This window comes from Leuresthes tenuis, unplaced genomic scaffold, assembly GCF_036924035.1.
Source record: "Leuresthes tenuis unplaced genomic scaffold, fLeuTen1.0.hap1 SCAF_10, whole genome shotgun sequence".
Taxonomy (NCBI): Eukaryota; Metazoa; Chordata; class Actinopteri; order Atheriniformes; family Atherinopsidae; genus Leuresthes; species Leuresthes tenuis.
The window spans coordinates 12559820-12583301 of record NW_027325364.1 but is presented as its reverse complement, the minus strand read 5'-3'; the positions used below and the strand labels follow the sequence as shown (position 1 = coordinate 12583301).

Genomic DNA, 23482 nt, shown 5'->3' with positions numbered 1-23482 from the left:
TTTCTCTTTCTGTTGTGTGTTCCTCTCTTTCTCCATTTCCCATCTTTAGATACTGTGTGTGTCTGTTTATAATAATTCTCTCCTTCCCTCCTCACTTCAGTCTCCTCCTCTCTGTCTGTCACCCATTTTCTCCCTCCTTTCTCCTCCCACTCTGTCACTCTCGGTCCCTGCCTAATTCACTGGAGGTTTATTGGCACACAGGCAGGATTGTTTTGCCAAGCCATTACAGTTAAAAATTCAATGAAGGCACAATTCTCAAAATGTGCTTTTAGTCTATATCCCTGACCGCCCCCATTCTATTGCATGAAAGAGTTGTCTTCCTCTTTTTTGTCCTTCAATTCCCCTTCGCCTCTTTCCCCTCACTCTGTCAGTTGTTGTGTAGTTCTTCCATTCCAAATGCTCCCCTTCTTCTTATTTTTGGACATTTGGCAGCATTTAGGCTCAATGTGTTTTTCCACATTTCTCCTCAGATCCATCCTCTTGTCAATCCTTTCCTTCTTTCTTCATCTTCTTCTAACCCCTTAAAACCTCCTTTGGTCAATTTCTACTCCCTCCCTCCTCTTCCCTTCTTACCTCAGCATTTTCAGCTGAAATCTCATCCACTGTCACTGCTTTCTTTCTGAGTTGTCTCTTTAATATGTTCCCGTCTTTCTTCAACACCTTTGATCGTCCCACCTCTTCTTTCACAAATACCTTCTATTTTTGCAGACCCTGATTTCACAAAAATATGCCATCCTTCGCTTTTTTCCTTTACCTCCACCCTTCCTTTCCAATCTCTAAGGAATCACTTTCCCTCTTGTCCCATGTTGTCTTCAGGTCTTTTTTCCACCCTGCTTTTAAAAACACATTTAGGAGTTCAACCTTTGGTCGTTACCCACTACCGTCTTCATTTTCTCCACCTCTCCCTCAATATTTCCATGCTTCACCACTTACAGCTGTTCAGTTCCCCCCTTCTTGTTTTCATTATTCATTACACTAACTTGTTTCATCAGTCCCAAGCTCATTAAACACTGACTTTTTATTGCCTCCTCTACCTCCAGGTTAGCACAAAGCCCATGCATCCACACAGTCTTCCATCTTTCCTGTTTATGTGCTTCTCACTTGAAATCATACAGCCAACTTTCATAAACCTTATCACATCACCTTACAGCTATCTTTCCTCTTACCTCTACTAGCATTCTTGTTATTTTTCAATATGGCCTTTTCTATCCGCCCTCTTCCCCTCCCGCTCAGGTGTACCTTTTCTCCAGCTCTATCTTTCTCCCCTTACTTCTTCCACCCTCTGTCTCTCTCCACGTCTCCCCTTTCCCCTCCTTATCTCACTAGAGTGTATGTGTGTGTGTGTCTCCCCCTGTCCCTGTTCCCTCCCTGCCTTCCTGCTGTCCTCCAGGTGCGTTTGCTGTACTGCTCTCAGGAGGAGGCTGAGCTGGTCTTCCGTGCTGCCTGGGCAGCCGGTCAGGCCGGTCCCTCACACATGTGGTTTGCAGTGGGGCCAGCTCTCGCAGGTTTGGGCATGGAGAGCCTGCCTCGGGCTTTATTTGCCGTACGGCCTCAGGGCTGGAGGGACGAACCTCGCCGAAGGATTGCTCGAGGTGTGTCTGTGCTGACTCACGGAGCAGTAGCAATGCGCAAGGAATATGGGACCACTGGTGGGCCAAACTTTGTCACCAACTGCATGACGGATGCCAATCAGACCCAGAGACTACGTGGCAGAATGAGGTGAGATGAAGATAAGAGGAGTTAGGGATCTCCAAAGTGGGAAATAGAAGGAGGAAGGAAGAGCATTATTAGATTGGAACATAAGTACAAGACAGCTGGCAGGCTCCAGACAAAATATGCTAATTAGGAGGAAGCAAAAATAACAAAATAAGGTGTATTCTATGAAAGGATATTTGGTTCATGGACAGAATTAGTTGAAAAATATGTGGGTGGAGTTAGTTTCAGTGTCAGAGGGCAGGCACTTGGGGGATATCTGAATTTGAAGCTGGCTATCATCCATGCAAAATAGCTGTTGTTGGTGCATGTAGTTGTGAGTTGGCGAAATTATCCCAGCATCTGTAGCAAGCAGACCATGTCTCATGTATATTAATGAGTTGGTTTTAATATATTCCTCATAGGCTGCACAAACAAACATAAGCACACTCTAACAGGTAGCACAAGTGGTTTTGGTTATCATCTTGTTCTTACTTCAGATATACTGTATATGTATATCATTTACAATAATAGAGAGACAACTTTCAATCTGCTTACTGAAAGTGAGCCAAATATGTAATTAATTAGTTTATTCGCAGTCATGTTTGTAAATGATGCTGAGCACCAACAGCGTGGCAATTATTGGGAAATGATTAATGAATTGCTCTGTCTTTGTTTATAAACTATGTCCAGGAACAGAGGAGAAAGATGTTTTCATTTCCATTTTTTTTTTGCACTGCTACCTGCTGTTCACTGTCTGCAACTACAAGCTGCTGCTCCATCTGAAGCTTTCTGTCATGGAACAGAAAAAAAGCTTTTATGTTTTGTTTTTGAAGCCTGTGAGATGACATAAGGAGACAATTTGAAGGTCTGTCCTGTGTGATTATCAGACACACTATAGAGATTGAAGCCTATGCAGAGAGCAGCTGTTGTTTGATTTCAAAGATCCTGACAATTCAGTGTGTCTGATCATTTGTCTGTGGGTTTGATTAACAGACAAGTCATGACTGACACTACAGAGCTGCTGTGATTTAGTTTCAAGCAGAAAGAGAACAGGGCAGGCGTTTTTATTGCATCAAATGTAACATTAGAATTTCTGTATCGGCCGTCCTCTTATCCTTGAGGTAACTGATAATTGAATACATAACATGTGCTTTCTATCACATTCTTAGTAACTCACTTTCTCCTTCCACTTTTATCCAAAAACAATGCAGATATTTCAGCAACATCACTCTTGGTGGTCGAGACTACTCCTTCAATAGTGACGGTTACCTCGCCAACCCCTTCTTGGATGTCATATCCTGGACACCTGGGCGTGGATGGGAAGATGTAAGGACATGCCATATAATGATTTGTTTGTGGATTTGAATGCAAAGCAAGAATGTGAAATGATGTGCTGTATATTATTTTGCCTTCTGCATAAACAGTTTTTGTAGATGTCAAGATACCCGAGACTGTAATTTGATCTTATATGAAACTGAAAAAGCAAAAGCTCCGGGCAACAGAATCCAAAGCTGTTTTTTTGCTGATTTGTGCAACATTGAAGACTTAATCTCTCTATGTGAGGTCGACGAGTAGATCCATGTTGCACTGGCATATGAACAAAGAGCATAAACCTCAATGAGGACAAGTAGGTCTCAAGGGTTAATGTTCATGTAAAGTTCACTGAGAGAAGCTGGCTGCTGATGAGTTAAATGCACTTTGTTTGGCCTGCTGTGTCTGCCATGGCGCTGCCGCTTCTCTGTATCTCTAATTTCCTCATTTGTCCATTGAAAGGGTCAGTCCATCACCTTTGATAGCTGATTAATTTAATTACTAATTAAGAAAAAATGACAAACAATTAGATTATCTCATCTTCAGAATTAAAGAAGTTGCCGTTCATTTGATTTCACATAACTGTAAACTCAACATTTTGTATTCATCTGTCTGACAAATAAGCAGAGTGACAACATTGTGACCTGAGGAAAATTGTGATGGATCAAGAAAAAAAAGAAAAAGGGAATTCTACACCTTCCTTGTGTGAATGCACGGTGAAGCCATTTAAGTCAATAGCCACTGTTGTCACTTTGTGCAAAAACTTAAATTTAAGGTGAAATTGATATAACGCCGCCCTGTGATGGATTGGGCGGCCTGTTCAGGGAGTACCCTGTCTCTCATCCAATGACAGCTGGGATAGACTGCAGCCAACTGCGACACTGAATTTGATTAAGAGGGTAAAGAAAATTAATGGATGGATTAATAAAAAGTCTGAGCAGTATGAGTTATGTAAATGAAATTGGTTTATTTACTTAATAAAAAATTCCTTCTTTGTGTTTCCTTGCTGAGATGATGCATAGATGATAGCAACACAAAGACAGACCTTTGCATAATACCTGACCCACTTGAATTGACTAACCGACATTAAGCTTCACATTAGCTTTAGCTGAACAGGCTGCATTTCTACACAGGAGGATGACTGGGGATTTTGTTTCCTCTTCTTTTTATTTTACATTGGAAGTACACTGGGAAAGAATCACTTAATTATGATTATATAAAGGAAAAGGTCTACAAATGTATTTTTGGATATGGGAGGTGTAATTAGACATACTTAAAAACTCGTACTCATCCTTTAATCAGATGAAAATTAATTGCAGCCCTGCAGTCATTTTTCTTTTGTTTTCCATGGCAGCAGTTTCCTGATAATGTTATGTAGTATAGTTGCTGATTTGTTCCTACTTCTTGCCTATATTATCAAGTCTTTGCAGGTTTGAAGATTTCTGGGTGTCATTACTGTCTGTTTGTTGGCTCACCGTTAGTTTGTGTGTTTCAGTGTCTTTCCTGCATAGCTGTATGCATATCTCCTAAGCAACAGCAACCCTGGCATGTCATGCACATTCGATAAGACTGTGGTTTGTTCAGAAATCCTTAGTATGAAGCCTTGCCACCTGTTGGAGATGTTTTGCCTTTAATACAGAGGGATTTCTCCCTTGTCTGTGTCAGAGGAAAGAGTCATGCTCATTTTCTCAACTACCCACCAGCTCCTCAACAACACACTGCACATGCATAAAAACACACACAATCTTCTCAGATCATATACTCTGCAATGGCACAAATAGCGATGCACCCCCACACGCACAAACACACACATTGGTGGTTCTCAGCCTCCTGCTGGTTTTAACAGCCCACCAGAGTCCAGTCTCAGCGTGTCGTAACATGCTGACTCCTGCCATATCCCTCAAATCCCTTTCAATTAGAGGCTCCTGCGCTGGTCCTTCGACTCTGTGCAAACCAGGGTACGAAACCCGCCCACACACACATGCACGCTTAGAGCTTGCACACAGACATCCACATGTGTGCACACAAATTAGAGAAAATACTGTATGCTTGCACACATACGCTTACACGCTTCTCGCATAAACCGTAATGCATACACGCACACTGAGGATAAGACGCCTGTATCTGCCTATTATGCACATCCACGCTGTTGGCTCTCCCTGAATATTTAATGTTCTCTTTACAATGACTGCACCATTACTTAGAGCCTGGGAGCACCCAGCTTAGCTCACTGAAACACTGCAGACAAGTGCTGAAGGTTGTCCAGCATTAGCGTGACTTGTTTCAGCCATGGAGACAGCACAGAGAGATAGATGTTCCAAGATATTACCAGAATTTAATGAACATTTATTAAAGCCCCCCTCAGCTGCAGAGGAATTATACTTTAGTTTAAAGTGGCTCCCAGTGTTCAAACTTTTGCTCCAAGCCAAAACACTTTCTCTAAAACATAATATTGTAGCAATTTTTAGAGTTTGAGGCATTTTTTGTCTTGTACTTTTTCCGGAGTGTGTGTTTGTGCCTCTCTAGATGTTTGTCTTGTAGAGCGCAGCATCCTCTCCAGTAAGCTCAGTCTGTGTTCCCTCAGACTGTTTTGATTGAATGTCTGTGGCGGAGCTGCGGTCGAAGTACAGTGGAGACACTGTCATTGTTTCCACTGCCTCCTCCTCTCTGCCAGCACTTGCATTAAACAGACAGACAGAGCTGCACAGAGCTGCCAAACTTTACTTTATCAGCCTGTTGAAGCACTCACCTTTTTATTAGTCTTTTCCTTTTTTTTATGTGTGTGAATATCTCTCTGTTTATGCAGGAGCCGTCTCCATTATGTCTGCTTTAGCCCTGACACTGATCATGCAGAAAAGTCCTGAAACCTAGCTCATCTTTTGTTTGGATATGCCTCTCAAACGTATGGTATCAAAGCATCCCACACATTCAGAGTGCAAATGAACAAAGCACGAAGAAAAAGAATGAAAATCAAATAAACAATGATACAGCTAAAGGGATCCTTGACAGACATGTTTAAGTCAATGTCAGTGGACACAGAAAAATGCAGTCTCACAGCGTGATTTTAAAAATCACAGAGAAAAGTCATATACTTGTTTTTTTTACAAAGCCTTTTAGAGGGCATTTTTGACTTGAGTGTAAAAAATGTGAGTTTATCACATGCGGTTTTTAAAATGAAACCAGGTTCAGCTGGATCTTACCTCAGGCGCCTGGCACTTCAGTGACCTTAAGGTTAAAGATGTGGATTTCAGCTTGACAGCAACTGCATCTCGCTCAGTAAGACCCACTGTCCATCTATGAGTTACGCCCCATGGTTTGTAGAATAAGTTTTTGTTAAAGGGGAACTCCAGTATTTTTAAACCTAGACCTTATTTCTGGCATGAAATACGTTTATCTACTCACCGAGAACAGTTTGGCTAAAGTCGGCGTCCATCAGAAGCTATTTAGATAACTCGCAATCGGCGTATATCCATATAACGGAGTGAACAGGGCAGGGACGATGCAGCCTCTAAATAAGGCATTATCTGTCTTTATTTCACCAATACTTGAAGAGGAATGAATGAACGAACGTGTACTATTGCTCTGTTTGCATATAGCTACTGTTATGTGGTTACTTACGGCTATAGGAGAGCTAACGGAGGGATTTCTACACAGGCACTCTACTGGGACCACTTCATCCACAAACATGGCTGCAGCACAGTTTATTTACTCCTTTCTCTGTGACAGTCGGCTAACTTCACACAGAGTTTGCTACTGCTAGTTTTGTGCAATACGGCAGGATATTTATCAAATTTTGACAACGTGAACAACGACTTTGAGTAAGATGGACGTTGTTACCGGAGTGAATGAGCTGTGCTGCAGCCATGCTTGTCTATGAAGTCGTCCCAATAGAGATGTGTGTAAAATCCCCTCCATTAGCTCTCCTATAGCTGCAAGTATCCACATAACAGTAGCCATGTGCTAACAGAGCAATAGTACGTGTTCGTTTATTCATTCTTCTTTAAGTATCGGTGAAATAAAGACAGATAATGCGTTATTTAGAGGCTGCATTGTCCCTGCCAAACTGTTCTCGGTAAGTAGATAAACGTATTTCATGCCAGAAATAAGGTCTAGGTTTAAAAATACCGGAGTTCCCCTTTAAGTGTCTGATTTGATACTAATGTAAATAATACAAACACCTTAATTATTTGTACATTTGTATGCACAAGGTTTTGAACGGAATTGCTTATGTCCCACATAACAATGAACATTTAGGGCTTGTGTTCTAAATTAGACCGAACAGGCACAATATGCTGTGTGAAAACAGTAATGACAAATCAAATGTGCCTATAAGTCCAGGAAGTACTACATTATAAAAGTCTATACTCTTCCATTTTTATTGATACTGCCAGAGAGATGTTCTCTTTTTCCGTGCTCCTTTCATGCTCACAGTTTATGGTGTTGCTGCACTGGATTGTTTTATATTGACACTGATGTTTCTCCATTTGTATAAAACAAGGGCTGGTAAAAAAATATACAAGTCTATTCAAACAACAGATTTATGAGTGTAATGAACAAGTCTGTGAAATTGTTGCCACAGATGTAGGATTTCATAAAATTTCATTAGGATTTCATAAACAGTGTTTTTGATATTGTGACTACCCTCCTTGTACATGACTCCAATCATGTATAAATCTCATGTTTTAACAGAAAGATACATTTAAAATATCTTTGCACAATATTTATGTGAAACTGAGGAGGTAATAGGCAACAATACTGTCACTCAAGCTATCTAATATAATTTAATCTAATAGAGTATAGATCTGTCCTAAAGGGCTATTTAATTTTTTTAAGTACATAATTGTGAAAGCTAAGCTAAAGCTGCTCAGTATGGGGCCATAGAAAATCCCATTTTTGCCATTTCACAAACAAATTTCATAGCAATTTGACTAAGCGATATATGTAATTATCTTTACACTCCATCACTTTTGCACCCACATTATTGCATGCAAGGTGACTCGAAATTGTGCCTGTCTAGTTCTAAAAAAACGACTCAAAGACATTAAGAAAGCAATAAGCCTGAGAAAAATTAGAAAAGAAATGAAGAATATAGAAAAGAGAATAAAAATGAGAATATGTTGTCCAGCTCAAGCCAGTCTGAAACAATACCTAATGGACTGAGGTGACACAACACAACACAGATGCCCTCTGGTTGAAAAAAAAGGGACAAAATAGATTACTGTCTGATGCAAAAGTGGTGCCGTGTAAGTTTTTTTTACTCATATATAGTATAAATGTGTATCTATATGCACACATATTCATTTTCCTTGAACTGCTATGATATTTTTAAGATTTGAGTTGGTTTAGGGATTCAGATGTTGTCGATAAGATTCCCTCTTATGTGACCCCTTTCTGAGTAGCTCTTAGCTTAGGTCCTCAAAAACAGTCCTTCCCTGATTCCCCAAACTGAGAGTGCTCTGTTCACACCAGTCACTGATAGTAAGTACTTCTGAAAACCTTGTTGTGAAAAGCTTTCAAATTTGATTTATTTTGCTCTATGGCTGCTGCTGTAATGCTATTATCTGTGCCTTCTATTGTTTAAGACGTTGACAAAGAAAATTTCAGTTCTCACCTGTCTACCTCCCATGCTTGGATGCTCTCCATACTGCAAACTGTGACAAGATCACAAGGACTACTCCAAGATGTTCTTTTCCTTAAGCTAACCAGTTGATGTAAAAATGGCCTTAATCCTCCTGCGGTTACGTTCACAAAGCAACAAGATCCCAAATGCACACCTTTGAATCTCCCCTTTGTTTTAACAGATTTCCCTGATTAAAAACAAACTCAAAGTGTTCGCCTGAGCAGCATGAAAAAAGTATAGATTTACTGGTACTGCTGCGACTTAAGTGGCAGGAAATCAGTCAGTCAGGTCCTCTCACTGCGAGACTACAGTGCGTGTTCAGTGAATTGCTTACAGTGAGCACTGAGAGACAATCAGTAGCTTAAATCTAGTCCAACAAGTTCAGAAGTACCCTAATGCAGAACAGCGGGGAGAAACTCATTAAAAATCAGCACACAACGTTCAGCAAGAAAACATTTAGAATTGAAAGAGAATTTGTAATGTTTTCCAAAACTTCAACATGTCATGCAGAGTAATCACAAGGAGTCGGGTTTACATCCGGTTAGAAAAAAGCTCTGGTCCAGCACTTTTATTTGGTGATCTAATTTTAAAAGAATATATTTTGAATTACTAAATTATTGTGATTCAGAAAACTAAGGCGCTGCACTGTACATCACCAAAGCAAAACAGACAAGCGTCCAGAGGTATATATAAATCTATGTGCTTTCCTTGTAGCAGAACAGGAAACTTTTTCCTGAATTTCAGTCAGACCTTTGATGGGTGTGAGCAGAAGTGAGTAAGAAATCAATACGGTCTTAAGACTACTGATTGCTTACCATTCAAATCTTCCTCCAGATGCATTTATAATACATTAAACATTATATTTGTGTGGTGTTTGTTTTTCGTTGTTAGAAATGTATTCACGTGTTTGACAACAAGACAATTTCACAAATGTCACAATGATGGGATTATTATCTGCGTGACAAATGGGACGTTGAAATTAACAGAACTGTCTTCAAAGAGATATTCTTTAAAGATGATACTGGAGGACAGTTGATCCTTTTCTTGAAATTTGAAGAAAGGAATAGTGCAAGCCCAAACATTCTCCAAATTTGGAAAGCATTCTGAATCCAAAATTAGTTACATGAACCGATTCTGTCATTCATTTGAATCCCTTTGTTTGGATAACCTCAGATCTAAGTGGGAAAATTTTGGGCACATTTTTCTACAGAACTTTTTATACTTTGAGTTCAGTACAGTAAAGATGACACAATGATTTATCCTCTTCGACAAAGCAAGTATGAGGGAAAAAAAAGTTTCTCTGTGCACTGCCCCAGCTTCTAATGTTTGATTTGTCTGTTCCCGTAGGTAGGCTGGTGGGAGAACGGTGTGCTGAGGCTTCGGTATCCAGCCTGGTCCCGCTATGGGCCATTCCTTAAACCACCTGATGATGCCCAGCACCTGCGTGTGGTCACACTGGAAGAAAGGCCATTTGTCATTGTGGAGCTTGCAGACCCTGCATCTGGAACCTGCATCCGTGACTCGGTTCCCTGCAGACGACCCCTTAATGCCAGGTTGGAATGCTTTGGTGAAAAAGAAAATCTCACAAAAAAAGTTATCTAAGGACTGTATTTTATTTTGAGTGTAATATTGTTATAATTTTCTATACTATAGTATTAAAATGTCCATTTACATGTGCAATACTAAAGGGAAATAGCATTCAGAAAAGATTAACAGAAATAGGAGTGGTGGCAGCCTCGTTACCCCATCTGCTAGAGTTATGAATGGGGTTCATACGCTCTCATGATGCCATCGAACTGAGGTGACATCAGTCACCTATCAAAACTGTGGTCTCTTCACTCCCTGACCATAATCAATAACAGGCTGCTCTTCAGAGGATCAGTGGAATGACTCAGGAGTCTGGAATCAGATATGACCACAGAGGAGCTTTATGGTTCATCAGCTTCAGAAGGGATGACAGCACCTATCCTGCACCGGTTGATCAAACCTGTCACCAAGGACCTGGACACAATATTTCTTTTCTGTAACCTTATTGTTTTATTTCCTTTCCAGACCAGTCAGAATGCAACTTATAAGTATTGTGGCTTTACATTTTCAATGTGTTTCATACATTTTTTTTGGATTTATATCTCTACTGTGTAACACTTTCACAGTGCCATCCATGAGGGTGTGACTCCCTTGAAACAGTGCTGCAAGGGCTTCTGCATTGACATCCTGAAGCGACTGGCCAAGATTGTCGGCTTCACCTATGATCTGTACTTGGTGACCAATGGGAAGCATGGGAAGAAAATCGATGGGGTTTGGAATGGCATGATTGGAGAGGCAAGTATTAAGTATTTGTTTACGTGTGTGTGTGGATGCCTGTGGTTCTGCCGGTCTGCCTTTGTGAGCAATGTGCTTTCAGTGTCAGTCCAGTAATACCAGCATATGTGTGGTTGTGCCTCTGCATATTTTGTGTTGCATTTCCATTAATTGAGCTGAATAGCAGCATTGCTCAGCATGTGATCCTGTGTCCTGGCTGACCACTTAAACTTTACATGTCACATCAATCGCCGTGAAAGTTATGGCCACTTAACAACTGGCAGCAAGCAGACAGCTGTCATTTATCACACATGTGCATATACACACAGTCACACAAATGTGCAGACATAAACATGAACTGTATTGGAAGGCCTTGTACATAAGACATGCAGTGAGCATACTTTCCTTGAAATATTCACAGTGTTTGTATGCAGAAGCACATCTTTGCTCACACAAGCTCTTATTAGGACATAAACACAATGTCAAGACAACTCCTGGTGGTTAGTTCTTGCTATTTTCTTGGTCATGTGGTTCATGATCTCCCATCTAGGAAGAACACAGAGATGCAAGGGGAAAAATGAAAAAAAAAAAGATGAAAAGAAACGCATACACACATGTAGTACTTACACAAACACTGAGATCAATAAGGTGGCTGCTGCTTCATTGAAGCTCTGTTCTTTTTCTATCTTTGTCCCAGAGGGAACTTGCCAAATGCCATTACTAACAGTTTCTAAAACAGTTTCACTGTGCTCTCCTGCTCTTATCATTTATAACTTGACCACAGGTCAGAGCTGTCTGTCAAATCTATTTTCACAAGCGAATTTTGTTTTCTCAGACTAATGTCTGTCTTTTGATCAGCTGCTCCAAAGCCTTCCATTCTTTGATCAGGTAATCCACAGTCTTGATAAAGTTGAGAGGAGGCTGCTTTGGGTTCTGCTTCACTTCATTTTTCTGCTGATTTGCCCTGAAGAGTGGATGTGCCATGGCTAATGCAGATTAACATTTCACACGTACAATCAGCAGACACAGCGCTTTTCAGGTTTTCTAGATGGTGGCAGAGAGAGTATGGGCCCAAGCTCATTTTGCATGCTAAAGACATGCACAAAGGACACGTGTTCAGTAATTGTACTGCACCGAATCGTTGGCTTCCCTCACGTACAGGACGTACAAAGGGTCAAGGTGTAGAAATGTTAGGATCTCACCCGGAAATAAACCTTTGTGGACCGTGAAAGATTGGTGTTGTCTTTCTTTAACAGCTACATTAACTACCTGTAATTAGATTAGAGTCTTATCAATGTTCTTGCTTCCTTTTAGGTGGTGTACAAGCGGGCAGATATGGCCATTGGCTCGCTGACTATCAATGAGGAGAGATCAGAGGTCGTGGATTTCTCTGTCCCTTTTGTGGAGACGGGGATCAGTGTGATGGTGTCTCGCAGCAACGGAACTGTATCACCGTCAGCTTTCTTAGGTAAGAGGCTGTTTTTTTATGCAATGCATCTAGCTGCTGTACAGAATCTAATCTAATTGTAAAAGTGTTGAGTTAGCATAAAATGCCTTGATCTTCGGTTGCTGGCCTTCACATCAAGATTAGCTGTTCTTTTTTTCTTAGCTGCTCATGTCTTAACTTCTTCTTTCACTCTGTCAGCAGACTCAGAGCCCAGTGGGAGGGCAGTGTTATTGGCCTGTAGACTGCACTGAGAAGACTGTCGAAAAGAGAAACAGTGTTTATGAACTTTCGTGGAATTTGTTTGCTCTAGTATTTTCTGTTTTCATGGCATACGAGGTTCATCCCTGTATGCTTAGCGTACATCATGTGCCAGTTTTATAAAACATTCCTATGCCATTATTAAATGAATTAAATCACACAGACCTTTTCGTGAATCTGTTCTTTTTTGTTTATCTTTTGTTTTCCTTCACAGAACCCTACAGTCCAGCGGTGTGGGTGATGATGTTCGTCATGTGCCTGACTGTTGTAGCTGTAACTGTCTTCATTTTTGAATTCTTCAGCCCTGTGGGCTACAACCGCAGCCTGCAGAACGGCAAGAGTGAGTGATGAGTCTAAGCTGTCTGGCTTTTCTAGTTTGACAAATGGGTCTATGTGCAGCCCATCACTGTTGCCTAATGGATCAAATGGACAAATACTGAACACCCTCCTGAAAACCTGGTTAAAACAAACAAAGGAAAAGTAAAAAATGTTCTTCTTTTGGAAAATCTGAAGATTTTTGTGTGAGTGTGTGTGTGTGTGTGTGTGTGTGTGTGTCTCAAATTCGATTGTTTTCTTGCTGTCTGATTGCTTGGCTGTCCTATTTAAAATTGATTGATGGGCATATTGAATGTGCTGCCCCGAATACTTCACTGTGAAGAAAAAGAAGAAATTATACATACAGTATGTTGAACTGCATCCAAGTATTCTCAATATTAAAGCAGAAATTCATTATTCAGCAGCATAGTTTGTACCCCTGTGATATAACATAGTATGCCTGATGCCTTGGACCAATACCCTGCCAGACTCGCCTCTTTTACTGCATGACTGCTGCGCTCCACATAATTTTACTTCTCCCTCGCTGTCCCTTATATTTTTCTCATTTACTCTTATCTCTCCTCTTCCTTTTTCTCTAACTATCGGTGTGTAAAGGCAGTGGTGTTTAAGCTATTTCAATGGCAATTTGCATATTGTGGTTTAATTATTCTCAAGATCATGTAGCGGCTGAATGAAAAACTGAAATCCTTGAAATGTATAGTTAATGCCTTGCGGGTTTTGGTGTCAAAAAGTCTGGACTTTTTTTCCCATTCACTGTGAGTCCTTTTTTTTACAGATCAATGAGACATTCCACATTGGCAGCTTCATCTGCATTCACATACTAGTGAATACACTATTGCGTTTTCTACTGCTGTATTGCTTTCTTGAAAAAGATGTCACAGCTACTCGTTACACTCTAACATCCTTATTTCTTCCTTTCTTTTCTCTTGTTATTACTCTGTGCAGAGGCTGGAGGGTCGACTTTCACTATAGGAAAGTCTGTCTGGCTTTTATGGGCCATTGTCTTCAACAACTCTGTGCCAGTGGAGAACCCACGAGGAACCACAAGCAAGATCATGGTGCTGATTTGGGCCTTCTTTGCTGTCATCTTTCTTGCCTCCTACACTGCCAACCTGGCTGCCTTCATGATCCAGGAGGAGTACATTGACACGGTGTCAGGCCTCTCGGACAAGAAGGTACCTCGTTGTTTTAATACTGATTAAGTTTAGAAACCAGAGAGAGAATTAAAGTCTTAGATTGAGCTAAATCCCATGCATTTGAATGTTAAATTGATTAAAGCATGGGGATTTTGAAATGAAACAAATCTCATTTGATATAACTCAATTACCTCAGTTCTTCGTTTTGTAAAAGACAGTCCTGAATATTCCACATATTGCTTCCTTTTCATTTAACTGTGCATGAATTGTTGTAAGTTAGTCTGGAGAGTGGACAGAAATAGGTCAGACAGATTGGTGCACAGCCTGGTGTGTCTCATGCCCCTTCCATCTCCCTCCCTCGCCTTCTTTTCCTCTGATAGTTTCAGCATCCAGAGGAGCAGTACCCACCTCTGAAGTTTGGCACAGTGCCCAATGGGAGCACAGAAAAAAACATCCGCTCCAACTACCCAGGCATGCACCAGTACATGGGCAAATACAACCAGAGAGGAGTGGAGGACGCCATACTGAACCTCAAGACTGGGTCTGTCTGCTACAGCTGCATCTTTGTAGATCATTCACTTTCTCCACATCCCATTCTTAGTTTTCCTGTAGAAAGGAAGGACCTGTGCAACTCACTATTTATTAACTTTGTGAAGTTTTTTTAGAATTGTCAGACTTTCCTCAATTTGTTAACTTTAGAAATATAAAATTAGCCCTTTTAGGCTTTTAACACACAATACATCAACAAAGATGACCACATAATGAACAAGGAAGAGATGTTCTAGTTTAAGAAAACAACAAGATACTCAGATTACAAAATAATAATATCTTACAATGTGGATAATAATGACACTTGGGCAAAAAAACACTGGACAGACCATGTCGGATGGCATATTGGCACAGAAGGCAGTCTGAGAGGTTGATGTCATGGGCCGGTTTGTTTGGATGTAGCATTGTATTGTTGTTAGCTCTCAGGTTGTCTTTACTTTGTCCAGACCCTGAATTCTGACTTCAGGAAACTGACTTTAACCAAATGTTAAATGTAACTGTCCACTACAAGTAAAGAAATACATTTTAATGAGTCTGAATTTTAAAACACATCATTATTATCAATGAAGTAACTCATAACGTCCACCACACAAAACTCCATAGAATGAACATTTAGCAGTTTGTATGTGGAGGTATTCTAATTTGTCTGCTTTAACAAATTAGCCAAAAACAAGGTTAAGACTTAACTAGGGATCAGATTTTAGCACAACATCGGCTCATTAATTCGTAAATCCTGCATTAAGCGGTTTGACTCATTTATTCCAGAAAAGGTCAATCTTCTTTCTCCTTTATTCTGACTCTATCTTTTCTCTTTTATGGTAGATTTGACTGTTTTCAGACAAACAAAACAAAATCTAACTAGGCAACATTGGTCTTAAACAGAGGTAATAGGAGATGGCAATAAATTCTCAGCATACAGCACAGCATGTCGCATCTTCAAATTCTCTATAATGTTGCTGCCCATCCAGTATAATTGAAACTTAAAATGAGGTGATCACAAGGAGAGGATGACCTGATTACCTATTTTAATTGCATCAACACATCAATATGTGTTGTCATCGTTACCCTCTAAAGGAAGAAACCCAGAATGTAAACCAAACATGTTTTCATTTCTTTTGAAAAATTAACAAATTAGAGCTTATTTTCGGTGTTCGTCTTTGTTTCTGGTTGGACAACATGGTGCCGTGGCCATACAAAAACAAATGTTCTGACTAAGGAATAAAATGACATAAATGGTCATCCAACCAAGCTGTCTCTCTAAATCTGAAAGACAATATTGATTATTTTTGGTCCCGTAAGCAATAATTCAAGGTGCTAGAAAGGCACTTGTCTCTGTACTTTTTGCTGTTGCCCCCATGTGTCTAACAGGCCCAGGCAACAGCACATACATCCACATACATCCACATACATCCAGGGACGTGAAGCCACCACAAACAAAACAGAGCATTCTCACAAAATCTGACCATGTCAAAATTTCCTGCAGGGTTGTACAGATGACTCTTTCCATCTTAGAATTGAACTACTGTGAATCAATCGAAAATAATGATCTACTTCCCTGATTCATTGCTGTGGGTCAGTGTTTTTTATTCACTCCTTAGCTCTCCCAGTGAAACAACAGCAACAACAAAAGAAATGAGTAAAAGCGGTCCTGTTCTTAACAGTGTGATAATACAGTTTAACTAAATAAACCAGATATAAAAAAAATCACACCACTGTACTGTGCATTTTTCAGGCAGTATACGCAAACTCAAAGGGAAAAGGGAAAAGTTTTCTTTTTTCTTCATAGTTTCATAATTTCTTACATAGTTCGATCCTTATTAGAGTTAATTACGAAAGTAATAAAAAAATGGCTACTTGTGTGTAAATTGAATAACTCCTACCTGTAATTGTGCAGTTTGCTATATATTTTTCCAGTGACTGCTTTGATTTTGTCTTCATATGAAATACGTGAAATAAATATGTCATCCTGACACCTGTTGTGCCTCCTCATGATGCTCTCTACAAATAACCTTTATTATATATTCTACCCTTTGAATAATAATTTGTTCAAAATGAAGTGGATTTATTCAAACTTGAAAAGTTTAATTAAGATATCCATCCATTTTCTATACCCACTTAATCCGTCGGTCAGGTCGCGGGGGGGCTGGAGCCTATCCCAGCGGCCATCGGGCGAGGGGCGGGGTACACCCTGGACAGGTCATCACAGTGAATTAAGATATAGTTACTCTAATAAAGTTGAAATTATTAACTGTAGCATGGTTTTCAAATGGATACTAATCACAAACCATGTCATTGTAATTATGTGCACATGTCCATTTGTTACCTTAAACCATGGTTATATTATACACAGTACTAACTCATCACCATTGAGCAAAACCATACTTTTTACATTGACTGTTAAGTAAAATGCATATAATATTTTCAAAGTATAAGAGATCACAGCAGACGATTTTAGCAGGTGTGGCCTGCTGTTATTGTTTTTAGTTTGTTTTTTCTTTATATTCTCACTCTGGCACTAGCAGGCCATCATCCACAATGGCATTCTTTTCAACTCCAACTAACATTTCACATCTTTTGTCACACTTCATGCTTTGCTGCACAAATCCTGTCACCTTTATTCTTTCCATCTCCATCCTCACAGCTATCCCCCCCCCAAAAAAAAAAAACTGTGTGAGCAGCCTTCCCTCCTGAGTTTTGAGTAGAGGATCTCTATCACCCGTCATGTGTTGGATAATCCTAGTTTACTTTATCCTAAGCCTCTGTCATCGTTCACGTTGCCTCAACACCGCAATTATAACTCAGCGTTAACATGCACCTCCTCCCTCTTTTTTATTTATTTATTTTTTTGCCTCTTTACCTATTTATGAACTCCCTTCCTCTTCCTCTTATGTCGCCATTACTTTTCCTTTCTCTTTGTGGTCCATTCTTTCCCTTCCTAGTGGGCTTTCTCTGTATGTCTGTATTTAAACTTTATAATCCTCATCACTCTCTGCCTCTATCCCATGTCTTCCCCCCCCGAAGTGTGTAAATCTCTCCCCCCTCTCTCTATCGCTCCCTGTCACTGCGCTCTTCATTCTGTATAAATCCCCATCCTCCTCATCCCCTTCGCCTCCTCCACCACCTTCCTCTTACTCACAGATCTTTACCTGATTTCTGCCTTATTTTATTCTCCTTGTGTTTTCAGCCTTGCTGCCAAGCCTGCTTTACAATTCCACCCCTTCTCCCTTTTCTTGTCATTATTTAACTTTTTATGCCCTCTCCATCATTCTCCTTGCCTGTCTGGTGTATATTTTTGCACCCCAGCTCTCTTTACTGGTATATTGCAGAGATACACCTTTGCACATCCTCCCCTACCTCAGCCAATCTCTCCGTTCCTTTGCTGCCTTTCTCCCCTTAAATGATGAATGAATTCTCCCTTGATCCCTTTACAGAAAACTGGATGCTTTTATTTATGATGCTGCAGTATTGAACTATATGGCCAGGAAGGACGAAGGTTGTAAGGTAAGGACTGACACAAGCCTGGGAATTTTTCATGCACAATGAGGATTAGATCTGTGTTTGCCTTGTAATAAGTTGTTCAGTATATGTACTTTGTCTTTTCTCCAAGGTGATGACCATAGGCTCGGGGAAGGTTTTTGCCACCACAGGCTACGGTATCGCCCTGCACAAAAACTCACGCTGGAAACGTCCTCTTGACCTGGCTTTGTTGCAGCTGGTGGGAGATGGTAAGAACTATGGGAGTGGGTACTGCGGACGATAATTAGCACAATGGAGAGACTAAAGGAAGGTTATGGGTAAAACGATAAGGTTGAGAGACAAGCGACAGAATGGTGTAGGCAGGGGGTGGATGGAGGACACAGGGGGTAGATAAATGAGAGGATGTTGAGAAGTGGATGGGAGAAATATAGGGCATGGAGACAGCAAAGAATATGGAAAGGTGTTTTGATTGTGACAGTGGGAATAATGATGTGTAGGGCAGGGCTGATGGGGCTTTTGAAAAGGTATAGGAGTCTCTTTATTTGCCAGTAGAGAGGAGGAAAAATAAAAGTGGGGTGGGAGCAAGAGAAATATCATTTGTTTGTTTGTTGGTGAATGTGAGCCCCCACACTCTTCCCTTGTTCTTTATTATAAACCTATCTTACTTTATCTTGCCATTCTTTTTTCCTGCTTGGAATGGTAAAAAAAAAAAGAGGATTTACTTGAGTGAGTCAGAGTTGTAAAAAGTCACTACTTGTGTAGTGACGGATTTACCCAAATACAGATTAGCGGAGACTGACACAGAGACAGAGATTGTGCAAAAAAACACCTGAAAATACCCAGAACCTACAGTGAGGAAGGAGTGCACTGAGGCAAAAGCAGATATAGAAAACATGTTGAATTATTTAATTATTGACAGCAACGAAAGCATTATCAATACACTGTTTGTCTGCTTGTGTCTAGAATTAATCCATGAGAGGATGGTTCCTTCTGTTTGACAGAGGGAATCTGTTTAAAGCAAAAGATGTCAGTACACTAATGCTTGATTGTTATTTTACACAGTCTGCCACACGCATTTATTGTCTCAATCGGATGCAGCTTGTTTGGCTTTTCCTCATGCTTTAAATCAGCTTTGCTTATGGCGTGGCGGACAAAGCCCTTTAGTTGTTTCTGGCATGCTGACACTTTAGCTGCTTACACACTGATAATGCCAATTTGGTGCCAAGATCTATTAAATAAGACTGGTGTCTGGAGCTGAATAGCTGGACCTGGAAAAGAGAATGTGTGGCAGTGTGCGTCTGTGTGTGTTTCTGTGTGTTTGAAAGAAAAATAGAGAGCCCAGTAACGCTGGAATGCTGTGTTTGTTGTTTCTTCTAAATCATCATACATAACCTGGTCCATGCTTTGGTTATGTGTAACAAAAATCCTACCATCAGCTGTGTACACTGGATAGATCCAGGTACAGCATAATGTTGAATGCTGGGGGTTCCAGTTGTAGATAGGCATTATTGGAGTGGATTACTAAGTAAGAGGATTAGATTGTTTGGATGTGGAGAGAAGTGAGGTGGGGGTTCACGTTCATTGTGCCCTCAAAGGCTGCATCTCAGCAATCGCCCTGCGGCTGAAGAACTCCGCATCACACCTTCAGCTGGGCTCAGTCGTGTCACTGTGTTACATCATTATTCTCCCATGCCGTGTTGAGTCGTATCATTTTACTACTGCATTAGAGGATAGCAGAGCACTTCTCAACCCTTTGAGTGTATTGTTCTTCTTGTTGCTGTCTCTGGTGATTCACACCACAGCTTTAAGAGATGCTGCATTGATCTCACTGCATCTTCTTTCCTGATAAAAGCAAAAGAGCTAAGTAGCAAGATTTCCATTTTCCTTATCAGATTCACTATTTTTTGCATGGTATCATGACTTTGATTCCTAGAATATATTATTCAGTAAGAAGATATTATATGAGAAGCTGGGTTTTCAGCTCTTGGCCAGCAGGGTATTTTGTTCAGAAATCTTGCAATGAATACAGAGAGGTTTGTCATGTTGCGATAAAAGCATGGCATTGTACGGGTTATGGTTTACTGCTCAACAACTGTGAGGCTCAGTGTCTGTGGATGTGTCTGGAATCATGCCACATCTGGCATGCTGCAAAATGCAAACATGATCGCTGGTGCTTGCACATTAACATATGTGTGTGCTCTTACACACACAAATACTGTATCCTTTAGTGAATGTCTTTGTGGTGCACACCAGCTTTGTGTTTACAGCGGTGCCAGTTCTACCTGTCCTGGGCTGCCAGGAACAACATAGGTAGAGAGTGGATTTGACACACCTGTCAGATTTGGCAGACCTGAGTTGGCTGTGACTGAGAGGTAGAAACAACTGCCATCCCAAAGATGGAGGGGGGTTGGGCATGTCCACAGCCAGAAGAGAGTCAGATTTAAAAGAGGGAGATGACAATGCACAAGATGAATCATCATGAGTCAAATGGCAGCCGACCCACGAGATGAGACTTAGAGCTGAGGGAAAAAAAACAGCTGAGATTTGTGAAGTGGAGGGTAGACATGAGACTACCTGTTTATCTGAGCCCTTCACTAAGGCACCTGCCGTTTTCACATCAGGACACAGAGCCACTACTGAAGGTCAATGACACCAATAAATCCTTTTCAGTAGGGCTATGCTTTTGATTTAAAAAACAGACCTCTCTGTGATGGAATGTATGTGTATATGGGTAAACCTGAGACTGGGAGTTGTTACCTGAGTCTGCCAGTGGATTGCAGCAACACTATGTCCATCTGTTGCTATAGCTAGAGGCCACAGCTGATTGGCTAATGATGTTCTACAGGAGACAAATTAGCCAGATCACACAGATGACTGAATCCACTTCAGATAAGCCTCGCAAACAGGGCTAATGATGGCTCGAATAAAAAAGGCAAGACCTTGAGTTTTTGCAGCATACTCTAATGCTGCAGATAGATTTGCAACTTGTCAGCTTTAAAACCCTACTCTACCCATTTGATGTGAAACAGTTCAGAGACTCCAGCATGCCATAAAGGAAACCTTCAGACCTCATTATTGCAGTGCAGCTCATCTTGCCATTGTTATTAGTGTAACAGAAAGCCCACATTACAAGTTATGTTGAAGAATAGGCCTCTTTAATTCTATTGGGAATCATATGCTGCATCTTATGGCTGGCCATCACTATGATTACACCGGAAACCCCTGCAGCCAGTCAGGGGTTTAGCAGGGAAGTTCAGAATTCTTAGGCCAGTGAGATCATAAGTGAAAAAGCAGAGCTGTGGGATGGGCAGCCTTGGCTTGTTCCTGGTAGCTTAAGAGATGGGAATCTTGAATCCCCGCAGTGCTTACCACCTGGATGGAGATTCTGACCATCCCTCCAGCACAATTAAATGATTATGATCTCCTCTCTCTCTCTCTGCCTATGTCTCTGTCCCTCGCCTATCAGTTCTCCCTCTCGTCCCATTTTTCCCTCCTTTACTCTCCTCTCATCCTTTTCAAGCTGAGGAGTGTTCCACACTTTGTCATAATGACACAATTTCAGCCTCTCGTCTTCCATCTTCTTTCAGCACCTTCTAACGCTGTCTCATTTCCCCTGACACCTTCACGGACAGAGAAAGAATACTGCTCCCTCTCGTTCTTTACAAGGCATTCTTCCCAACTCTCTCATTACCTCTAACCCTTCTGTCCATGCTTGTTCCACCTATCCAGCCATCTCACTGTGGCTCCTGGTCTCTCCATCTCCTCCTTTGCTCATTTACTTTGGGTTACAATGTTGAGATTAGCCTGTCGATGCCATTTTACTTCTTAGTGCTACTTAATTGTTTCAGACTCTGTCCCTCTCTGTCTTGTTCTTTTCTCTTTGTTACTTCAAACACAGTCTTTTACATGACTGACCTCTGACCCAGAGAAGTCACATTAGATAGTACGCAGACAACAAGCAAGACTGTATAGCTGCACTTCAGTGTTTTTATCAAAACAACCCTGAAATGAAATAACCTTAAAGCACTCTACTTTCACTCTCACTCCCATCCACCAACACCCTATTTCTCCCATCATAACCTTTTCATACCTTGTCTTTTCTTGTAATACTTTACTTTCTTTGCATTGTATTCTGTATTGCCCCTCTATTCCTGTATTATTTCTTCTCCTTCGTCCTCCCTATGCTTACCTCTTTTTGACTTCTTTCGTTTTCCCGCTCCTACTTATTTTCCCTAATCTCCACCTCCTGTCATCCGCTTCTTCTCCAGATGAGATTGAGATGCTGGAGCGTCTATGGCTGTCCGGTATCTGCCATAATGATAAAATTGAGGTGATGAGCAGTAAACTGGACATAGACAACATGGCTGGGGTTTTCTACATGCTGCTGGTGGCTATGGGTCTCAGTCTGCTGGTGTTTGCCTGGGAACATTTAATCTACTGGAAGCTGCGCCACTGCATGGCCACTAGTTCTGGCAAATTGGACTTTCTCCTTGCAATCAGCAGGGTAAGTGTTTTTGTCCGTGTGTAATGTTTTTTTTTTTGCACTTGCAGACTAAATTCTTTACCTGTACTCTTTTAATGGCATTAAAAAGGTGTTCCAGGAGCACATATTTGATGCTAATGTTTTACTTTTTGCATTAACACCACTTTTCCCCACGGCACATGAAACACTGCAATGTGATTATAAACAGATTGCTGTGCATGTCACCATGTGGATACACGTGTGAGCAGTTGTTACCCTGATTTTCTGGGCCCTTATCTGTCAATGAGTGTGAGTGTTGAAATAGGTCTTGGGTCACTTCAGTTCCACTCAGTTTGCGAGCTTAATTGAAATTCAATTCTTCTCACATCATGGTTCTCCTGTTCCTTTGACAGTGACCTTGACAGAAACAAGCCACACCATATGCATGCGATTATTCCGGCTACAGGATCATTTGTCCTGTATCCACTGCTGTAGTTGTAATTTATGCATTTTTGTGTGCAGTGTTATTAACCACACAATACACAACTGAACTATGAATAGTAATGAATGTTATCTGAAAACAGCAGTCTCACATTTTTTTTAAAAAGTGGAAGTTATTTGGATTTGCTGTATTATTTCTATTTCTGTTTTTTACCCACCTTTACTTCACTGTTTATTTTAATCTGTACATACAGTACAATACAGAGTTTCTTCTACATGTGCGCTCTGATAGTTGCAGTTAATCTGTAAATGCATAAATCATCTGAATATATATAAAAGTATTTTCTTGCACTATCTTTATATTAAAACTAAAATGATCATTTTCTTATCTTGTAAGCTCCAGTTAATTATTTGTAATCCTGTTATTCTCTGAACCATCTCTTCAGAAA

General features: G+C 40.6%; 1 protein-coding gene across 1 annotated transcript in view; it reads left to right on the top strand.

Moving 5' to 3' along the window:
* The window catches only part of grin2db (glutamate receptor, ionotropic, N-methyl D-aspartate 2D, b), a 60530-nt gene that overhangs the window by 23088 nt on the left and 13960 nt on the right, over positions 1 to 23482 (top strand). Inside the window, exons 5-15 of the mRNA XM_072394113.1 lie at positions 1391 to 1719; positions 2907 to 3021; positions 9974 to 10179; positions 10780 to 10948; positions 12242 to 12395; positions 12847 to 12972; positions 13914 to 14143; positions 14485 to 14645; positions 18085 to 18154; positions 18261 to 18378; positions 22399 to 22634. Coding sequence (XP_072250214.1) covers positions 1391 to 1719; positions 2907 to 3021; positions 9974 to 10179; positions 10780 to 10948; positions 12242 to 12395; positions 12847 to 12972; positions 13914 to 14143; positions 14485 to 14645; positions 18085 to 18154; positions 18261 to 18378; positions 22399 to 22634 — 1914 coding nt within the window. The remainder of the gene's footprint in view (positions 1 to 1390; positions 1720 to 2906; positions 3022 to 9973; positions 10180 to 10779; positions 10949 to 12241; positions 12396 to 12846; positions 12973 to 13913; positions 14144 to 14484; positions 14646 to 18084; positions 18155 to 18260; positions 18379 to 22398; positions 22635 to 23482) is intronic.